Here is a 19,750-nt window from a genome sequence, read left to right as displayed (position 1 = left end):
ACTGAGAGGTGATGTGAGTTTCTGGAGGGCAGAGATTCCAATCGGCAAGTAGTAGGCACGCAGTCAGAACTTGCTGGATAAATGAGTGAGAGAATGAATGAGTGAATGAATGAATGAAGCAGTAGTCATTTGGGAGAGGCGCCCAAAGCGGAGATTCAAGACTCGGCTAACCCTTCCGAGCCTGTATCTGCACTTCCCACTGCCGCAGAGAGCGCGACGGGGCAGATAACCAGCGAGGAGGGGCTTCCGGGAGGGGTCTTCAGCCCTTCCGGTCCGGCCCCTTTAAGGGGCGGGGACAGCAGGGCGGGCGCTAGGAGCGTCAGGGCGGCGCTAAGATGGCGGCGACGGTCGCAGGGTCCGGGGCGGCCGAGGTCCCCAGCTCGCTGCTGCTCGTAGTAGGCGGCGAGTGTGGGTGCCGGGGGCTGCTTGCCTACGTGCTGGAAGAGCTTGAACGAGGTCGGACCGGTCCAGGACCGCGGTGTCGGGGAGGCGGGAGCGGCCGCGCATCTCGGCCTGAGAGCCGGAGGATGGAGCGGTCGGGGCGGGGGCCGGCCGGATCGGGGGGTGGGGGTGGCCCGGGCCCCTATCCTCTTACCGTTAGACACAGGGCGCAGGCAGAGTCTGTGGGCGCCCGCGGAGGAAGCAGCGTTCGGGGTCGGGCTCAGCTGCTCCGCCTCGAGCGTGGTGCAGACCGGGGAGGGGACACGGGCCCCGACTTTGGGGGCCCACGCGATTGGGCAGCATGGGCAACGGCTCCGCTTCCCGCCCTCCGGGCGCGCCTCGATTCCCCGGCTCTTAGTAGCCTGGACGTTCTGGAGGGAGGAGCAGGGATGGGGAGGTTGGGCCCGGAGCCCCGGGGGTCACTTTCCGTAGCTCCATGAGGAACTGCTAATTGGGGTGTGGGTGGGTGCGGCCTGCTTAGGGGATTTGGCATCTGAATATGTGAGTCATAGATGCACCTGCAAGATTCACCTGCAAGCACTTGGCACGGTGTGACCGGCGGGCGTGGTGCACCCCACACCGTGCTGCTTGGAGGGCATTCATCCGTCGTCCTGCATCTCTCAGATCGTCAGCGCCTGTCCTCCATGGCCAGTAAAATGGGATGGCAGCGCACATCTCATGGGTTTAGGGAATGTCACCCCGCAGGGCAACGAGGATAGGGCGGGGACCTCTGGCAGATTCAGTCCTGCCCTCTCAGGACTAATGGTCTGGTGGGGAGGGGGGCAGGGAAATGGATCAAGTTTTAAGCTCAGATGGTTTCAGGACTGTTCAGAGGAAGATGCCAAGGGCTGAGAGGACCTGAAGGACGGGAAGGCAGGGAGAGGGGCCTCTGGGCAGTGGGAACAAAAGCTTAGAGGTGGAACCTGTGCGTGGCAGGGCTGAGGATCAGTGAAACCAGTGGTGGGGGTGGGAGGATACTGAAGGGGACAAGATGACTGTCTAGGAGGTGGGGACTTTCTTGCTGAGGTCCTAAGTCTTCTTTGTAAAGTGCCCGAGTTTTTGGGTTCCTTGATGGTGGATGCAGTGAGATCCAAAGGCACACTGGATGGTTCTGAATCTCCTGGCCTTCATGTGCAGGGGTAGGTTGGGGGAGGAGGGGGCTGTGGTGGCCCTCGCCTGCCCTCTGCTAGTTATTGAAATATTCTGGGAGCTGGGGAGCCCAGCTGATTTCCTATCTCCCTTTCCCGCCCACCCCACCAGGCATCCGGTCTTGGGACATTGACCCTGGTGTCTGCAGCCTCGATGAGCAGCTCAAGGTTTTCGTGTCCCGGCACTCAGCCACCTTCTCGAGCATTGTGAAAGGTGAGGCTGTGAAAGGTGGTCCTGCGTGCCCCAGCTGCTCCCCTTCTGTCCACTTGGTGAGCGCCAGCTGTGTGCGTCAGGGATGGCTGTAAACAACAGCAATAGTACAGCTGAGATCCACGAGGAAGAGCAGGGGCAGGCCCTGAGCCAGCACTCACTCCCTCAGCCCTCACCAACTCACGAGGTCAGAACTTGCATTTTTGTTCCCATGTGACGAGTGAGGCTGTGTGGTGTGGGGGGCAGGGAGACCTCTGAGGAGGGTCTTTCTGGATGAGAAGTAGCTGGTGGGGAGGGTGGAGGGAAACACCCAAGCAAAAGGACAATACATTTGGATAGTGAGGGGCGGTGGCGTGTGGGCTGGGCCTGGCAGGGACCGGGTGTGGTTTATGGCTGTGATTCTTGCACAGGGCCAGGTACAGGGTAAGTGCTCAGTAGATGGGAGCTGAGAAAGCAAGATCGGGGAGGGGGTTGGGACTCTTGGGCAGCCCCACATGGTCCGTGCTCCCTGGGGATTCTGGGCCGACTGGGGTGAATGGAGTAGCTGTGGGTGGGGCCTGGGTGTTGCCTAGCTAGCCCCTGCTCAGCTGGCCTGTTGAGTCACCTCCAGGCTGCTTCAGGAGGGGAAGGAAGTGTCCGTCACCTCATTGTCCCAGCCGTTCCTGGTGGCTTCCTGACCCTCACTGTATCGGATTGGGGAGGGGTGGAAATCCCGTCCATGCTGTGTGACCTTGGCGGCCACTTCCCCTCTCTGTGCCTTAATTTCCCTGCCTGAATGGGGCAATATCCGCACATGATAAGAAGCCTGTGATAAGCTGATAAAGGATAACCAACAGTGGAGGTTCCTTGAAACACATCTGGACTCTCGGGGGACAGACAAGGGTTCAGATCCCAGAATCAACCCCACTCCCCTCTCTGTGACTCATAAGGCCTCCCTGCCCTCGACTCCCTCTCGCTGCCCCCCGCTCTAGCCCCTTCCTGATCCTCAGACCCCGAGAGCTCAGTCCTGCCTCAGGGCCTTTGCCCATGTTGTACCCTTTTCCTGGTATACCCTTCTTGGCCTTCCCTGGGCTCAGGCTCCTTGATTATAAAGAGGGATGACAATGCTGCCCCTCACAGGGCTGACAGCTGCAGTTGGGTTCTGCCAACAGTGGAGGCCTGGTCCCTGCTGTCTCCAGCATGGGGCCCGCCAAGGCGGTTTCCTGTTATTGCCTCATCCTGACCTGCAGCTCTATCTCAGGTCTATTAATCTCCGGGTGACCCCCCGGCTGGAGGTCCTGGGAAACGAGTCCTGGAGGGGCTCCTGGCCACCTAGGATCACCCAGTGAGGCGGGATTTGACCCTGGCGCGTGTGGCTCAGCCCTAAACTCAAAGGGCCCGGTTCTCCCACAGGCCAGCGGAGCCTGCACCACCGTGGTGACACCCTGGAGACGCTGGTCCTCCTGAATCCATCAGACAAATCCCTGTGTGACGAGGTAGGAAAGGGAAGGCTTCTGGGGGGAACGGGATGCTGGGACCAGGGCCATCCCCTGGCCCCACCCTCCGGGGGTCCCTGACTTCATCTGCCTGAAATTCTCCCTGACAGCCAGCAGCAACAAAGCCTCCCCTGGTGACTCCCTCGATTTAGTCCCTCCTCAGAGCTGCTGATGGGAGTAGGTGGAGTCAGAACAGGCTGGAGCATGGGAGGATTGAATGGGATAGGGAAGGGCTGGAGTGTGGGAGGGCAGAACCCAACCAGTGTTTCTGGGTCTCGTGTTCCCTTGGGCTGGGCCCTGCTAGTTGTCTGAACTGCTAATTCTAGCTTGTGCACATCTGCACTCTTCTCTCAGCTTCCTATGAGATAGAGCCCCCTAGAGAGCCTCGTACAGGTTGATGCCTATGATCAAAAATGCCCAGTTTTGCTTCCTGAGAAGGCTCTGGTGGAAACAGCCAGATACAGTGCCCTCTTCCCTAGGGCACCTGGGCTGAGCCAGAGGGAAATGTGGGCTTGGGAGGCCCAGGAAGACTTGGAGGGGGCACTGGAGCTGGGCTTTGTAGAATGAGCAGGAGTTGGCAGGGAGGATGGGGACCAGCTCCAGGAGGAGGCCCAGAGGCTACATCCCGGCTTCTAGTTTAGTACTAGCCAGGCCACTTGGGGCACAGATTGTTACATTTTGGTCACTAAGCCATGTCTGACTCTTTGGTGACCCCATGGACTGTAGCCCACCAGGCTCCTCTGTCCATGGGATTTCCCAGGCAAGAATATTGGAGTGGGTTACCCTGTCCTTCTCCAGGGGATCTTCCCGACCCAGGGATCAAACCCGTGTCTCCTGCATTGGCAGGCAGGTTCTTTACCCCGAGCCACCAGGGAAGCCCTGGTAGGACAAGAGTGGGCTGGTTGTACATAGATTTGGGGCTGGGGACCACCCCAGAGAGGGGTGCTGGCTATCCCACTGCATGGAATAGGGCTTTGAACGCTCTCCCCCTCCCTCAGCTCCGGAACCTTCTGCTAGACCCTGCCTCTCACAAGCTGCTGGTGCTGGCTGGGCCCTGCGTAGAGGAGACAGGGGAGCTGCTGCTGCAGACCGGGGGCTTCTCACCCCGCCACTTCCTCCAGGTCCTGGGGGACAGAGAGGTGAGCTGCCCCCTCGCCATCCTGCCTCTGAAGTCTGGCTCATCCCCACTGGGCTGAGCCGCCCAGGTGACCTGCTGTCCCCTCGCCCCGAGCATCGTCCCTTCTCCTCTGTAGGGGATGGTGACAACATGTACTGTCAGGCTCAGTCCCATGGCCCACTGCAAGGTGAGGGCCTTTAGATCAGATGTTGCAAAGGCTTCAGGTGGCACCCCAGATTCTAGGGCCCACCTGGGGCATAACTGGATGGGGGTCCTCTCTGATCCCTTAGTCTGAGTGGGGCAAATGAGCAGAAAACTCTGGGAAACCATGTTTTCTGTACTGGAGTGAGTGATGTAGTAATGGTAAGATAAAGGCCAGTAGACTAGGTGGGGGTGGGGACGTGTAGAGAGTCTCCCTGGAGGAAAATGTGCTCTAGGGTGTGAGAAGAGCAAGTGCAAAGGCCCTGGGGCAGGGAGAGTGAGAAGGTGGAGGAGGGCGGGAGGGGAATAGGTGGTGAGACAGGCCCATGGGCCCTCCTGGGCTGTAGGGAGAGCTTGGTTTTGTCCCGAGGGTGATAAAGGCAGGCAAAGGGGCTTAGCTTTCCCAAGGGGCTGGGTGTTGCCTGGCTCCAAGTGACCCCTTAACCATTCCCCCTTCTTCAGATCCGGGATCTCCTGGCCTCCACACCCCAGCCTGCCGAGCCGCCCAAGCTCACCATCACCTGCCCGACCTTCGGTGACTGGGCCCGGCTGGCCCCCGAAGTGCCCGGCCTGCAGGGCGTGCTCCAGCTGCGGTTGAACCCTCCAGTGCAGCTGCCGGCTTCCGAGGGCCTGCGCGAGTTCCTGGAGTACGTGGCCGAGTCGCTGGAGCCGCCCTCCCCCTTCGAGCTGCTCGAGCCTCCGGCCTCCGTGGGCTTCCTCAGGCTCGCCCGGCCCTGCTGCTACATCTTCCCCGGCGGCCTTGGGGACGCCGCCTTCTTCGCCGTCAATGGCTTCACCGTGCTGGTCAATGGCGGCTCCAACCCCAAGTCAAGCTTCTGGAAGCTGGTGCGGCATCTGGACCGGGTGGACGCTGTGCTGGTGACGCACGCGGGCGCCGACAGCCTCCCGGGCCTCAACAGTCTGCTGAGGCGCAAGCTGGCGGAGCGCGATGAGGCGGCAGCTGGCGGGGGCTCCGGGGACGACCGGCTCCGCCGGCTGATCTCCCCCAACCTGGGCGTCGTGTTTCTCAACGCCCGCGCGGCTGCCTCGCGGCTGGTGCGTGGGGAGGATGAGGCCGAACTGGCCCTGAGCCTCCTGAGCCGGCTGGGCATCACCCCTATGCCCCTGAACCGAGGGCCACTGCCTGCCGAGCCCACCGTGCTCTTCCAGAAGATGGGCGTGGGCCGGCTGGACATGTATGTGTTGCACCCGCCCTCAGCCACCACCACCGACCACACCCTGGCCTCCGTGTGTGCCCTGCTGGTGTGGCATCCCGCGGGCCCCTCCGAGAAGGTGGTGCGTGTGCTGTTCCCCGGCTGCACGCCCCCTGCCCGCCTCCTGGATGGCCTGGTCCGCCTGCAGCACCTGGGGTTCCTGCGGGAGCCGGTGGTGACGCCCCAGGACCTGGCTGGGCCTCGGCGAGCTGAGAGCAAGGAGAGCGTGGCCTCCCGGGACAGCTTGAGGAGAGAGGGCCGCACGGTGGTGCCCTCCAGGCCCACCCAGGAGCGCCCGGGGGTGGCCCGGAAGGAATCCCCACGGACTGAGGCCCCTCGCAGGGCTGAGAAAGAAGCCCGGCCCTCCCGGGAGGTGAAGAAGGACCCCAGAGCCGGCGCCCCTCGCACCCAAGCCCGGGAGGTGCGCCGGGCAGGCTCTGCCACGGTCAGTGGCAAGAACGTGGGTGCCCAGGTGGCTCCCAAGCCCCGCAGAGCACCCAACACACCCCGCCCAGGGGTCCCACCAGCTGAGAATGGGCCCCGTAGCCCCCCCAGCTTCCGGAGTGGAGAGGCCAGCCCCCCGACGGAGTCCTGCGGCTCCCCGGCCCCCCAGCTCGTGGCCACGCCCAGCCAAGAGAGCAGCCTGGATCTGGGGCTCAGCCCGGCAGGGGAGGAAGGCGGCAGCTTAGAGGAGAAAACCCTGGAGCTGCTGTTGGCCTCCAGCACCCCCCAGCCGTGCACGCCCTCGCCCGCCGGAGCCCAGCAGGGCCCAACAGAGAGCAGCGGGCCACTGTCGCTGAGCCCCCTGCGGGGTGGGGAGCCCGGGCCGGATGCCTCCCCCACGGTGACCACGCCCTCGCTGCCCGCGGAGGTGGGCTCCCCGCACTCCACGGAGGTGGACGAGTCCCTGTCCGTCTCCTTCGAGCAGGTGCTTCCGCCGCCAGCTGCAGCCGCGGGTGAAGCCGGGCTCAGCCTCCCGCTCTGCGGCCCCCGGGTGCGGCGCTCGGCCTCCCCGCATGACGTGGACCTGTGCCTGGTGTCGCCCTGTGAGTTTGAGCACCGCAAGGCCGTGCCCATGGCGCCGGCCCCCGTGTCCCCCGGCAGCTCCAACGGCAGCAGCGCCCGGTCGCAGGAGCGGGCCGGCGCCCCGGGAGGAGCCGAGGAGACACCGCCCACATCCGTCAGCGAGTCCCTGCCCACCCTGTCCGACTCGGACCCCCTGCCGGCTGCCCCTGGCACTGCCGACTCGGACGAGGACACGGAGGGCTTCGGGGTCCCCCGCCGTGACCCGCTGCCTGACCCCCTCAAGATCCCCCCACCGCTGCCCACCCCACCTAGTATCTGCATGGTGGACCCGGAAATGCTGCCTCCCGAGCAGGCCCGGCTGAAAGAAGGTGCCGGCCGTACCCGGAAGCCCCTTAGCCGCCCCAGCTCCGGCACGACTGCCCCCAAAGCCACTCCAGTGACTGCTGCCAAAACCAAGGGGCTGGCCAGTGGGGACAGGGCCAGTCGGCCACTCAGCGCCCGCAGCGAGCCCAGTGATAAAGGAAATCGGGCACCCCTGTCCAGAAAGCCCTCCGTCCCCAAGACAACCACTCGAGGTCCATCCGGTAAGTACCTGTGGACCGGAATCCTGCAGTGGGTTTCCTATTTGCAGTGTGGTCTCAGCCACACCCACAGCCCTCTCTGGGCCTGTTTCTCCTATAAAATGGAAGCTCTGGCCTGACTGTCTTAAGCACTTGCAGTTCTGAGTGCTTGAGCGGTATCGTCAGTGGAGACATCATCCCAGTGAGTACATCTGTGGTGGTGATGTTTCCAGTAGCCACTTGAAGCAGAAAGAAACCGGTTAAATTAATTTCAATGGTACATTTTTATGAAACCCCTTTGTGTCTGGGGTCCCAAAACCACCTCCAGGTTTGATGACTGGGTAGTAAGATTCAGTGTGTGGTCATACTTATAAATGTATTACAACAAAAGGACACAGAGGAGGATCAGCAAAGGGACGAGGCGTGGGGAAGTCTGGGAAACCAGGCATAGCTTCTGGAACCTTTGTTGTGCAGTTGCTAAGCTGTGTCTGACTCTGCGACCTTACGAACTGCAGCACGCCAGGCTTCTCTGTCCTTCACCATCTCCTGGAATTTGCTCAAATTCTAGTCCGTTTTGTCAGTGATGCCATCCAGCCATCTCACCCTCTGTCGCCCTCTTCTCCTCCTCTCAATTTTTCCCAGCATCAAGGTCTTTTCTAATGAGTAGGCTCTTCATATCCAGTGGCCACAAGTATTGAAGCTTTAGTTTCAGCATCAGTCCTTCCAATGAATATTCAGGACCGATTTCCTTTAGGATTGACTGGTTTGATCTCCTTATTGTCCAAGGGACTCTCAAGAGTCTTCTCCAGCACACAGTTCGAACCCTAGTGGAATTGCACATCACATGCTCGAGTCCCTGATCTCCGAGCTGTGACGACACGTGTGACATGCCGCCTTCCAGGGAAGCTCCTTAGAGACTCAGAGCCCAGGGTTTCTACTGGCGCTGGGCGTGCAGTTTCTTGCTGCCTCACACGCACACTGAAGAGGCTTCCTGGGTCCAAATCTTGGACACCAGCTGGGGGGCCCAGTAGTCCCCTGCGTGTTGACAGCGTCTGCCTGAGATAGAATCCCATTCCACAGGCGAAAGGCTCAGCCCCACGAGCAGCCTCCACCTGTGCTGCTCACTGGCTGCAGGTCAGAGGCGCCCAGGACCCCTTCCTTCCATTTGTTAATATGCCAGAGCAGCTGACAGAACTCAGGAAAACCCATGTACTTACTAGATGACCATTTTATTATAAAAGACTCTTAAAGAATACAGGTCAACAAGCAGATGAAGAGAGGAGATATGACACAAGGGATTTTCTGTTCTCACAAGCCTTGGAGCCCTGTGTGGTAGCACAGAATGTTCTGGTTCCCTGAGGTGGGAAGCTTTGAAAAAGGGCTAGAAAGCTTGAGGCTTTTATGGAGGCTATATTACATAGTAACGGTTGACTAAATCATTGGCCAATGGCAGTTGGTTCAGCCTCAAACCCCTCCCCTCCTCAAAAATCTGGGGCAGGACTGAAAGCTCTGACCCTCTAATCACATGATTGGTTCTCCTAACAACCAGCCCCCACCCTGGCCTGGGATCCAAAGTTACCTTCCTTACCATAAACCCAGTTGTGATGGAAGAGAGCTTCTGAGGAATAACAAGACACCCATTTTACCTCTCTGGCCCTAAAATATTTTTTGAAAATGAAGACCAAAGAGCAAATATAGCAAAAGATGCTCGCATTGCTCTTATTGATCAGAAAATTCCAAGAGTTTGAGAACTGTGAGTCAGGAACTATGGATAAAGACCAAGTACATCTGAGCAAGCTCCGCGAGTTGGTGATGGACAGGGAAGCCTGGCATGCTGCAATCCATGGAGTTGCAAAGAGTCAGACACGACTGAGCAACTGAACTGATATCTGAGAATGACCAAATATATTTATTTCTCATAAATCAAAATATTGTAGTCTACCCACTGGTGGAACAGATCCCTTATGGCAAATCACACCCTGTTTTTGTGGATGGAAAATGATTAATCAAAAGTAGTGGAAAAACGTGGGTCCCTGTTATAGACTTACATTTGGGGTCACATTCATAGAACAGATAAAACAATAGTACCAACACAAATAGGCCTGACATTTGGAGAAATCACTGTGGGATAAGGATTGATTTAAAGAAACGTCATTGCTGCTTGTACCTTACATTCAATTTATACAGAACTGTTTGGCACAGCAATCAGCTGGTGATTAGCTAGATCCTGTTCCTCCTCAGGCCAGTCATTTCCCGCAACTGTTACATCCTTAGGAGACTTAACTCAGGCCCTCGATACATTTGATCATCAAAATGCAGTGTTACTGGGGAAGCCAGTGGCTTCCGCTGGCTCAGCAGTAAAGAATCTGGCTGCAGTGCAGGAGACGCAGGAGGTAAGGGTTCTAACCCTGCTTTGGGAAGATCCCCTGGAGGAGGAAATGGCAACCTGCGCCAGTATATTCTTGCCTGGAGAATCCCGTGGACAGAGGAACCTGGGGGGCTACAGTCTGTGTCCATAGAGTTGGAAAGAGTCAGACAGGACTGAGTGAGCACACACACAAGCAGGGTTCCCATAAACTCATTTACATGAGGTGGTTGACTCTTACCAATGCCAGGGTTATACCATATCAAAATATGGCCAGGGTACAACTCAGTTTCATTACAGAACAAATCAGTAAGAACTATGGAGGTATTCTCTTCGCCTTCCCAACCACATCTGCCTTTGCCCATGTACCAAATGTTACTAAGGATAGAGGTTGTAACGACTGACCATGATTCAGTTAGCTCTGAATTCCAGGGTAACCAGGGACAAAACTGCAGGCTTGTACTGAGGCTGTGTTTTACTGCAGGGCCCACCTCTCCTATAAGGAGAACATAAATGGCATTTAGGTTATTCCTGTCCCTACTGGCTGTGCCACGGGGTGTATTTTATTTCTAGCTTTCCTGGAGGCGAGAGCAGTCTGGGTGCATCTGTGTAAATCGTTAATGCTTCTAGAGAACTTCCCTAAGCTTGAAGAGCCATAGCATTGCCATGGGTGTGTGTGCCCTGAGCCTCAGTAGCTCGAATGGAGGGCCACTTGCCCCCTGGCCGCTTCGGCCTCTGTTCGTATGAAAACAGTCAAGAGGCCTTGGGCTTGTTAGGTCAGGGTACAGGCCCCTTCCCAGCGCTGGGATCTAGCGTATCCAGCATTATTGGCTGACTCTGCCTGACCCACTTTGCTAGTAGCTCATTCGCTTTCCCTGGTCCAGGAAGATCCCCTGGAGTAGGAAATGGCAACCTGCTCCAGTAGTCTTGCCTGGAAAATCCCATGGACAGAGGAGCCTGGCGGGCTACCGTCCATGGGATCACAAAGAGTTGAACACAGCTGAGCAAACACACGCAGACACAAATACACTTTCTCTCTCTCTCTGTCTCATTCCAGGCTGGCTCCCATCCTTCACCTTCCACCTGGAAGAGAACTGCCCCTCATCTGCCTATTCTAGTTCATCTTTTTCCTCTGAGTGCTGCTCCTCATTAATAGCAAATTCCACTCGTCCTCAAATCCCCACTAGCACCTGTTCACCCTCAGGCTCTTTCTGACTTGTGGGCCAGCATTGTTGAATCCACCAGGGACGTTGATGCCATTGCATACTAGTGGCCTGGGTGCACTTAGGACGCATGTTTTGCACCCCACAATTTTGGATCCCCCAGACTAGAGTTAGATGCATGGTATGCACACCTGGAAGTAGTTTAATTTAGTTGGAGCATGCCACGAGACTTCGCTCAGCCTGCCTTGTCTCTGGTGGGGTTGTTGCCTTAAGGAACTTGAGCCACCAAGAGATGCCCACTGCTTTAATCCCATCAGGGACCCACTGTTTCTCCCTCCTTTTGATGAATAGTTTTCTATCTGCAAAAACAGGGCGTCATGTGCTTGTGCATGGCACACCCTCAGGTGTGCGTGCGTGCTAGGTCACTTCAGTTGTATCCGACTCTGTGACCCCATGGACTGTAGCCCACCAGACTCCTCTGTCCATGGGGATTCTCCAGGCAAGAATACTGGAGTGGCTTGCCGTGCCCACCTCCAGGGGATCTTCCCAACGCAGGGATCTAACCCGTGTCTCTTACATCTGCTGCATCAGCAGGCAGGTTCTTTACCACTAGCGTCACCTGGGGAAGCCCCATGTTGGGCATGCTGCCATTGTATTTTGACCATCATAACCAGGGACGTTTCTAAGCAATTGATGATCAAGATCTGTAGTTCCACAGTGATTACATAGACCAGTTTGCTGGGAGCCATACACCACACGGTTTGCAGTCTCAGAGGAAGCGGTTCCCAAATGTTGTCCTTTGTATAGTAGACGTAGCCTGAAACATAGAGGAGTCAGAGATAGAGGCACATCGCTTGACTTCCATTTAGTCATGAACAGTTTTCCTGCTCATTTAATATATCTTAGGACCAGAATGTCTCCCAGAGTGACGCCATTCAGGTTTGCGGCTGCTGCTCCATCTTGTCAGGTCCCCAAATCAGGGCTGGTCTCAGCAAACTAGCTTCAGCCTGCCAGGCATCTGGCATGCTTCTGCTGAGAGATCATATTATTCTGCTCTAAGCCTCTCTCCAGGTATTAATAAAATGTTGGGTTTCCCTCATTGCATAACTCGCTTATTCATCCCTTTGCCCTCAGAGGTTATTTCTCCTTTCTCCTTTCCATTTGGCATTTCTCTTTTGCCCACACTTTTGCACCCTTGGAAGGGACATTAGTTTGGCCAGTACACCGGTCTATCTTGCTGCCAGGAAGCTAGGCTAGCTAACCCAAACCTCCTCCCCGCCAGGATTGCACAAGTACAGAACCGGTGGGCTTTCACAACCTCTAGACAACACGACAGCATTCACTGTCAGCCCCAGCATTGCCAGAGGGGATGAGGGCACATTCCACCCCATCAGGCCCTTAGGAATTCTGACAAAGATTTAAAGGTGTAGTTGCAGTTTACTGTTTAGGAGTCGGCTGTGCTGCTGGCCCATCAAGTAGCTGGGGACGGGGCGGGTTGCTACAGTGTGGGGAAGATGTACCAGCATCCATGCCTACTTCCCTATACCCTCCAGAAAAGTGGAGGAAGCTGTTCAGTGGGGACCCTCCCTTAGCCCCCTCATGTTGAGTGTGAGCACACACTCGGGAAGGCGAGTAAGCCAGCCTCTCAAGCCTTTATCATCTCCCCTGGTTTTAGACAGTAAATGTTCCAGCCACTCAGTCAAATTTTCTATTAAACCATTACTCAGAGGGTGATACTCAACACCTCTGATGTGAAATCTCTTGCCCCACCGTTGGACAACATGGACTGAAAAAGTGCATCTCTTTGTCTGTCTGAAGGAATGTAACTCGGTGGCTCAAACTTACAGTATTTTCTGTTCCAATCCAATAGTATTTTGAGCATTTGCATCGGACCTTCAGGTATGCAAACCTAGAGGGTCTGTTCCTGTTGGGACTCATTTATAGCCCCCAGGGTTACTGGCCTTGGTCCACTGTAACCCACTTGCCAGCTCCATCTCCCGGGGCATTTCCCCCAGAGCCGTCTGCAGTTTCTCTCTCTTGTTGACAGAGTTCTCACCTGCATTTTTGTGCCTCCCAGGGCGCCAGAGGACTAAAGCTAGGTTTGGCTCCCTCCTCCTCATTGCTGAGAATCTGCCTGCAATGAGGGAGACCTGAGTTCGATCCCTGGGTTAGGAAGTTCCCCTGGAGAAGGGAATGGCTACCCACTCCAGTATTCTTGCCTGGAGAATCCCATGGATAGAGGAGCCTGGTGGGCTACAGTCCATGGGTCGCAAAGAGTCAGACACAGTTGAACAAATAACACTTTCACTACTGAATTGCTGCAGCCCACCTCCCGTGCTGACTCATTCTTGGACCCCCAGAACATCTGCTTTGTGGTTCAGTGACCTTCCAGATCTAGAAGGAGTTCTTCTGTTGGGCGTTGACATGTCCTACTTGACCACGCCCTTTAAATTCCCAGAGTGCTTTCCACAGGGCCGTGCCCCTTGCAGACATCCCTTGTATAGCTCAGGTTTCCTTTGCCCGTCTACCTGACCACGCCGCCAGGAGTCAGTAAAAACACACAGGGGCTTTACCATTGCTCAATTCTTCCACCACTGCTAGGAAAACAGCATGCATTTCAGCCCACTGAGCCGATTTGTTCTTGCTGCCTTCAATCACAGCCTGGCCCTCTCCAGGTCTTAATGGAGTCACTTGCCAAACAGGGTATTATCAATTCATCTTAAAACTGCCGTCCACAAAGCAAGCGCACTCTGTGATGCATTTGAGAGCCGTCCACAGGGCTTGTCCTCAGGCCAGTTGGTTCCAGCAGCTCCTCAGGTGGCTCCTGAGTCGTTCCTGGAGGAAAAGAGGCTATGTGCTCAGGATACAGTGGGTGCCTGCCTGCTTCCCCCTGGCAGCCGCAGCCCTCTGAACCACTTGCGTTTTATGATGGAGCTCTTAGGACTTTCCTGGTGGTCCAGTGGTTAGGACTTCACAGTGCTACTGCAGGGGACCCAGGTTTGCTCCCTGGTCAGGAAACTAAGATCCTGCAGGCTGTGCAGTGTGGCGCAAAAAAAAAAAAAAAAAAAAAAACTATTACGGACTTCTCCTGGGCACTCTATTCCTCATTAGTGTTTCTCTGACATCACCCAAGACATTATGGGCACCTCGGGTTTAATGATTGTTTTAGGTCTGTCAATCATCAAGGCTATCTCAGTGAATGCCCAATCACAGGCTACTAATTGTCTCTCAAGTACCTTGTTCATCTTGGAATTTTGTGGTCCAAAATCCCAACGGTCATTGCTAGAAGGCACTCGTGGACTTTTGCCAGAAGCTCCAGTCTTCAGGATATGGTGGCGGACACTCCCCAAATCATATGAGTTGGGGGGTCAGCAAGGCCCAAAGGCCAAGTTGAGAGGGCTGCCGCCATTTGTAATTCAGACGCAACCTGCTCTTGTTTGGGTCCCCAACTCAGATAGAGCTGTCTTTCGAGTGGTCTTACAGATGAGCACTAACACAGTTCCCAGATGAAAACCCAAAGCAACCAGCCCAGTGCTGGGATTCTTGTTCAGTCCCAGGGACGGTAGTGACAGCAGTTTATTTTTAGTCTTTGGGGGACTACCCCAGGTGGCTCCTGCCCAGGTTCTCCCTGAAAATTTGGTTGTTTGGGCCCACCTGGGGACTGGTGCTGGGTTTATTAACACGTCCCGGTTGGTCAGTGAACATGAGTTTGAGCAAACTCCAGGAGATGGTGAAGGACAGGGAAGCCTGGTGTGCCGCAGTCCATAGGGTCGCAAAGAGTCAGACACGACTGAGCGACTGAACAAGTTGGTCATGTGTGTCCCATTGCGTTCAGATCAGCCCTCGCTGCTATTTGGTTTCCACTACCACCAAGAGCCATCAGCAGAGTGTGTGAGCGTGCTGGGGGTCTGCATCGAGGCCACGTCGCTTCTGAGCAGAGTATGACAGCAAGTTCAGGGATCCCTTAGCAGTGCAGAAAAAGAATGTTGGGATCCTTCCCCTGTGAAGGCCAGTTACTGCTGGCCCTTTCCTGAGGTCAAGACAGAGAAGAGCAGCGGCGACATGAGTTGCTGAGTAGCAGCCTCCTGGCATTTTCTGTGTGGTTGAGACCATGTCCAAACTGCTGAGCCAGTGGGAAGTACCGCTTGGTTTCAGCCTCGATAGTCTGCAGTTAGTTTCCACAAACATCTGCCTTTTTCAGGCCACACAGGGCTATATGGTACAGTGAATTCATTGGTACCGGCACTCCGGCTTCTGGTCTATGATGAATTAAAGCAGTCAACTCTTTTTGTTCCCCAGGCATTCTAGATCATTCTGCGTTAGCCACCTGTGTGCACTCAGGTTCCCATCTAGTGTCCCCGATTAAAACTGGCCAGAGGGCAGACTTAGCAGGCCCCTGCTGTACAGTGTTAAGTGGGGAAGACAACCCCGAGTCAGACACAACCTCCATCGTAGTTATATATTCATGTAAAGATGTGACCACCTCACACAAAATCTGTTCATACACCCCAGTTTTCATTCAAATGTTCACCTTAATCCCATCAAAGTTTCATCTCCATTCATCCCAGTCTAACCTAAGCTGCCCTCTCAGACTTCACCAACAAGGGTTGGAATCGCAGTGTGTTGGGCTCCTGTATCTAGGAGTCCTGGGGAAGGCCTGTCTCCTCTTCTGGCCATTTTATCCACACCTGCATATACCTGTGAGCTTTCCAGGTGGCGCTAGTGGTAAAGAACCCGCCTGCCAGTGCAGGAGACATGAGACCCCTGGGTTGGGAAGATCCCCTGGAGGGGGAAATGGCAACCCACTCCAGTATTCTCTTCCTGGAGAATCCTGTGGACAGAGGAGCCTGGCGGGCTACAGTCCCTGGGGTCTCAAGAAGTCGGACACAACTGAGTGACATAGCACACAGGCATTTGCAGAAGGCCTTGGGTCCCTGCCCAGGCGTGGGACCAGAGGACCCTGGCCCGTGCTTCAGTCTTTATCTTGATTAATCAGTGAACACCTGGGGATCCCTAGTCGGGTTTCTTATTTAATTTTTTGCTTCCAGCTTTTGAAACTCTTCCAAACTAGAGTAAATCACGGACTTCTCTGGGGCCCTTTAATGTTGGGGTCCACACTGATCTACTCCATCTGGGGGTGCTGCATCAGTTGCTGAAAACTCGGCCTCTGGGCCCCAGTGCCAAATTGAATCTTGGAGACAGAGTTTTGGATGAAGTAGGAAAGAGGCCTGTTACCGCTTTGCCAGGCACAAGGGGATGTGTGGGTTTGTGCCCCTGAAAACCTGTCTCCCACCCCGGGGGATTTGATGAGGACTTTTATAGCTGAGGCTCCAGGGCACAGCTGCTGATAAGTTAGGGTGTGTGCCGGGCCTGCTCGCCTGTAATCTGGTCTCAGGTCGTCTCTCGATTTCTTTTTTTAATTTATTTTTCTGGTTGTGCTAGGTCTTGGTTGCTGCGCGCAGGCTTCTCATTGCAGTGGCTCCTCTGGTTGGGGAGCATGGGCTCCGGGCTTGTGGGCTTCAGTAGTTGCCACGCACGGGCTTAGTAGTTGTGGCTTGCAGGCCCTAGGGCACATGGGCTTTAGTGGCTGTGGCGCGTGAACACAGTAGTTGCAGCTAGCGAGCTCTAAAGCACAGGCTCCAGAGTTGTGATGCAGGGGCTTAGTTGCTCTGGGGCATGTGGAATCTTCCCTGGCCAGGAGTCAGTCCTGTGTCCCTGCATTGGCAGGCAGATTCTTAACCACTGGACCACCAGGGAAGTCCTTCAGGTAATCTGCGAATGAGCATCCTTTAATTCCTTTAATCTGGTGGTGGTCTCTGGAATGAAGAATGCTGACGTCTTCCATTTGTTGGTTTTAGTTCTGTGAAGAGCTCTGAGTAGCCCTTGAGGTAGAACCAGGTTTCTTGGCTGCTTCTCCTTGTGCCTCCCCTCCCATCTCTGATTTAGCACCTGCTTGAATCTGCCATTTGGACCTCAGGGAACATCTGTCTTGGAGGATGGCGTCTGTTCCCTACAAATAAGGAGGGACACAGCGGCTTCTGTACCCAGGAGCCCCACAGGGTCCCGCTTGGTTTCACATCGACACCTGTTTCAGCTCCATCCTTGCTTCATTCATTCCTCATTTCAACAGCCGTCTGAAGACTCCCACTCCGCTTGGTTGAGTCCCTTGACTCTCCTTTGTCTCTCCCCATTTTCTAAATTAATATTCTTGGTATCATAGGGGAAGCTGAGATAGCAGATTTGGTAAGGCTTCTAGAACAGTTTTGTAAACTGGGGAGTAATGTTCCATGGGGTGCCCATGCAGTAAGGGTCCCTTAATCACAGCATTGACCAAAACGTGGGTAACAGGCATCTTCAATGGGTGAACGTCCCAGTTCTAAAACCAGGCCTGCAAAAAAATAAATAAATAAATAAAACCAGGCCTGCGTGGCTTGCACAGGAAGCATCTCACCTGCTTCATCTGGGGTATCCCGCTCGGCATTTAGGGCCCGTTGGGCAGTCCCCCTTCTCAGGATAGACACCCTTTTCAGTGTCTTTTATCCAGTTGACCAGGCTGGCTGTTCCTTCGGGAATAACCTCCTGTGTGTCTGGGACAGTCTGTGATTGTTCAGTAGTGAGCTACGGATCCTGCATCCACCCAAATGTGTTCTTCCACTCCGAAGCCTTCAAAACCAAAGACACAGCCCCCAAAGACACAGATGCTTCGGGAAACTGGTGATACCAGTCCACAAAGTAAGTTGGTTTCTTCACACTCTATCATGTGGTTTTAGTTGTTTCTTGGTTTTGCCCTCCCCCAACATTAACTACCTTCTTGGTGACCAGAGAGAGACCTCAGAGGTACTTCCTGTTGCCCCTGCATAATTTGGGGCACTTTTGAGGCTAATGGCCAAAGCTTGGATCTTTCTAAGTCTGAATTTGTTGCAGGATCAAGGCCTGAGTGCACACTTTCTAAAAATTTCATTTTGGCTATTACAGATAACGTTACTGTTAAAATCTTGGTTTTTTCTGCCCACTGAAGCCAAATTAAACAGAAAATTCAGAGACAGAATTTGGAGGAAATAGAAAGGTGGCTTTACTCCTCAGCCTGCAGCGTGGGAGAATGCAGTAGGCTCATGCCTCGAGAACTGTGGCCCCCCCTTCCGTGAGGAATCTGGGGGGTTATACAAGATGAGAGCATGCAGTCTGGAGTAGGTGATGAGGAACAAAGGTGCAAGATTCTTGTCTTCTTTCTCTTGCATTGTTTCAAAAACAGCCACAGGCTGGCGTCAGGTTACCTGGTAACTGGTCCCTTGTCTTCTGTGTATTGTACTGCGGCCTTCTGTAACGTGAAAAGAGAAGAACCACACGTCTGTGAAGAGAGCACTGGATACAAGATGTAATTAGCAGAGTCAAAGAATAATAGGTGCAAAATGTAGCTCACGCCAAGTTAGGGGGCAGAAAAGCAGACTTACACACTGCAGATGGAGAATAGTTAAAGTAAAAACTAGGAGTGATCAAGCCTGCTCACTGATCTTTTTATCTTCTTTGTTCTCAAGAAAGAAAAGCTCATTCCTCTCTTTCCCTTTTCACTGCAGCAATAACCGGGAAGCTGTATACTTTGTGTGCTGCTTGTAATTTTGCATCTCTTTATACATCCAGTGAGCCAGCTGCTTGGAAGTTTACTCTGCTGTCATGTCTGGGTCCTGCTGGTAACAGTTACCTCTAGGAACTGATTGGTGTGCAGCTGCGGTTTCATTGTGGTTGACTAGGTAGCCATCCAGGGACCAGAGTTTCTTCATTGCCCATCTTTTTGTCCTAACTCTTCAAAAAACACGTTTCTGTCAGCCGGGGCCATTCTAGTGAATCCCACTCCTGACACCAACCAAAAAGGGGTCCTGTTCCCAGGTCCAGTGTGTGGGTTTCCCTACCCTAATGAGCTTGGATGCCAGCAGGCTGTCCAGGAATTCAGCTCAATCCTGCCACTGTCTACCCAGAGATGGAATCGCACTCCATTCAGTCTCACAAGACCACTGTCCATTTTGGATGCCAGTCACAAGCCCAGGTTTCTACCTGTGCTTTGACCAGCCGGCTGCAGACTGGAGGTTCTGATGGCCTGTGCAGTTCAGGATGCCAATTGCAAGTGCAGTTTGTTACCTGTGCTTCTGACTGACTCGCTGCAAGAGGTTCCCATGGCCCCTCCTTGGGTTGGTTAATTCGATAGCACAGCTCACAGAACACAGGGAAAGACAGGTTTACTCACTAGATTACCAATTTATTATAAATAAAAGGCTATTAAAGGATACACATCAACAACCAGATGAAGAGATAGGTAGAATGAGGTCCCAAACCTGGGATCCGATGTCCTTGTGGAGCTTGGGGCTCACACAGCAGCATGCAGAAGCCTTCTGGTTCCCTGACGTGGGAAAGGGCCAGAAAGCTGTCCTTTGGGGCTTTTATGGAGGCTTCATTACACAGTTGTGATTGACTAAATCATTGGCCAATGGCATTGATTCAACCTCAAGTCCCTCTGCCTTCCATCAAAATCAAAGAACAGGACTGAAAGTTTCAACTTTTTAATCACATGCTTGGCTCTCCTGGGAGCCAGCCCCTACCCTGGGGTGGGGCCCAAAGTCACCTTCATTAGCCGAAACCCAGTTGTGATGGAAAGGGTTTGTTTTGAATAACAAGACACTCACTTCACTGTTAGGACCCTGAAGTGGTTTCAGGAACTGAGGACAAGAAACCAACCATTGTGACAAGATTTAACTCACATTGCTCTTACAGAGCAGAAAGTTTCAAGGGCTGTAAGAGGTAAGAGGCAGAACTGTGGATAAAGGCCAGATACATCTG

At 54.5% G+C, this 19,750-nt stretch overlaps 1 protein-coding gene across 2 annotated transcripts in view; it reads left to right on the top strand.

Moving 5' to 3' along the window:
- The first annotated feature begins 294 nt into the window (after positions 1-294).
- Positions 295-19,750, top strand: part of MAP1S (microtubule associated protein 1S) — a 30,082-nt gene continuing 10,626 nt past the window's right edge. Inside the window, exons 1-5 of one of the 2 annotated variants that reach the window (XM_043910988.1) lie at positions 295-456; positions 1,702-1,803; positions 3,193-3,275; positions 4,274-4,414; positions 5,056-7,417. In XM_043910988.1, the coding sequence (XP_043766923.1) occupies positions 336-456; positions 1,702-1,803; positions 3,193-3,275; positions 4,274-4,414; positions 5,056-7,417 (2,809 nt within the window). In that variant the 5' untranslated portion in view covers positions 295-335. The other variant, XM_043910989.1, reaches the window with a different exon arrangement.

This window comes from Cervus elaphus, chromosome 9 (genome assembly GCF_910594005.1).
Source record: "Cervus elaphus chromosome 9, mCerEla1.1, whole genome shotgun sequence".
Classification (NCBI taxonomy): Eukaryota; Metazoa; Chordata; class Mammalia; order Artiodactyla; family Cervidae; genus Cervus; species Cervus elaphus.
This window is presented reverse-complemented; position numbering and strand designations above follow the sequence as displayed.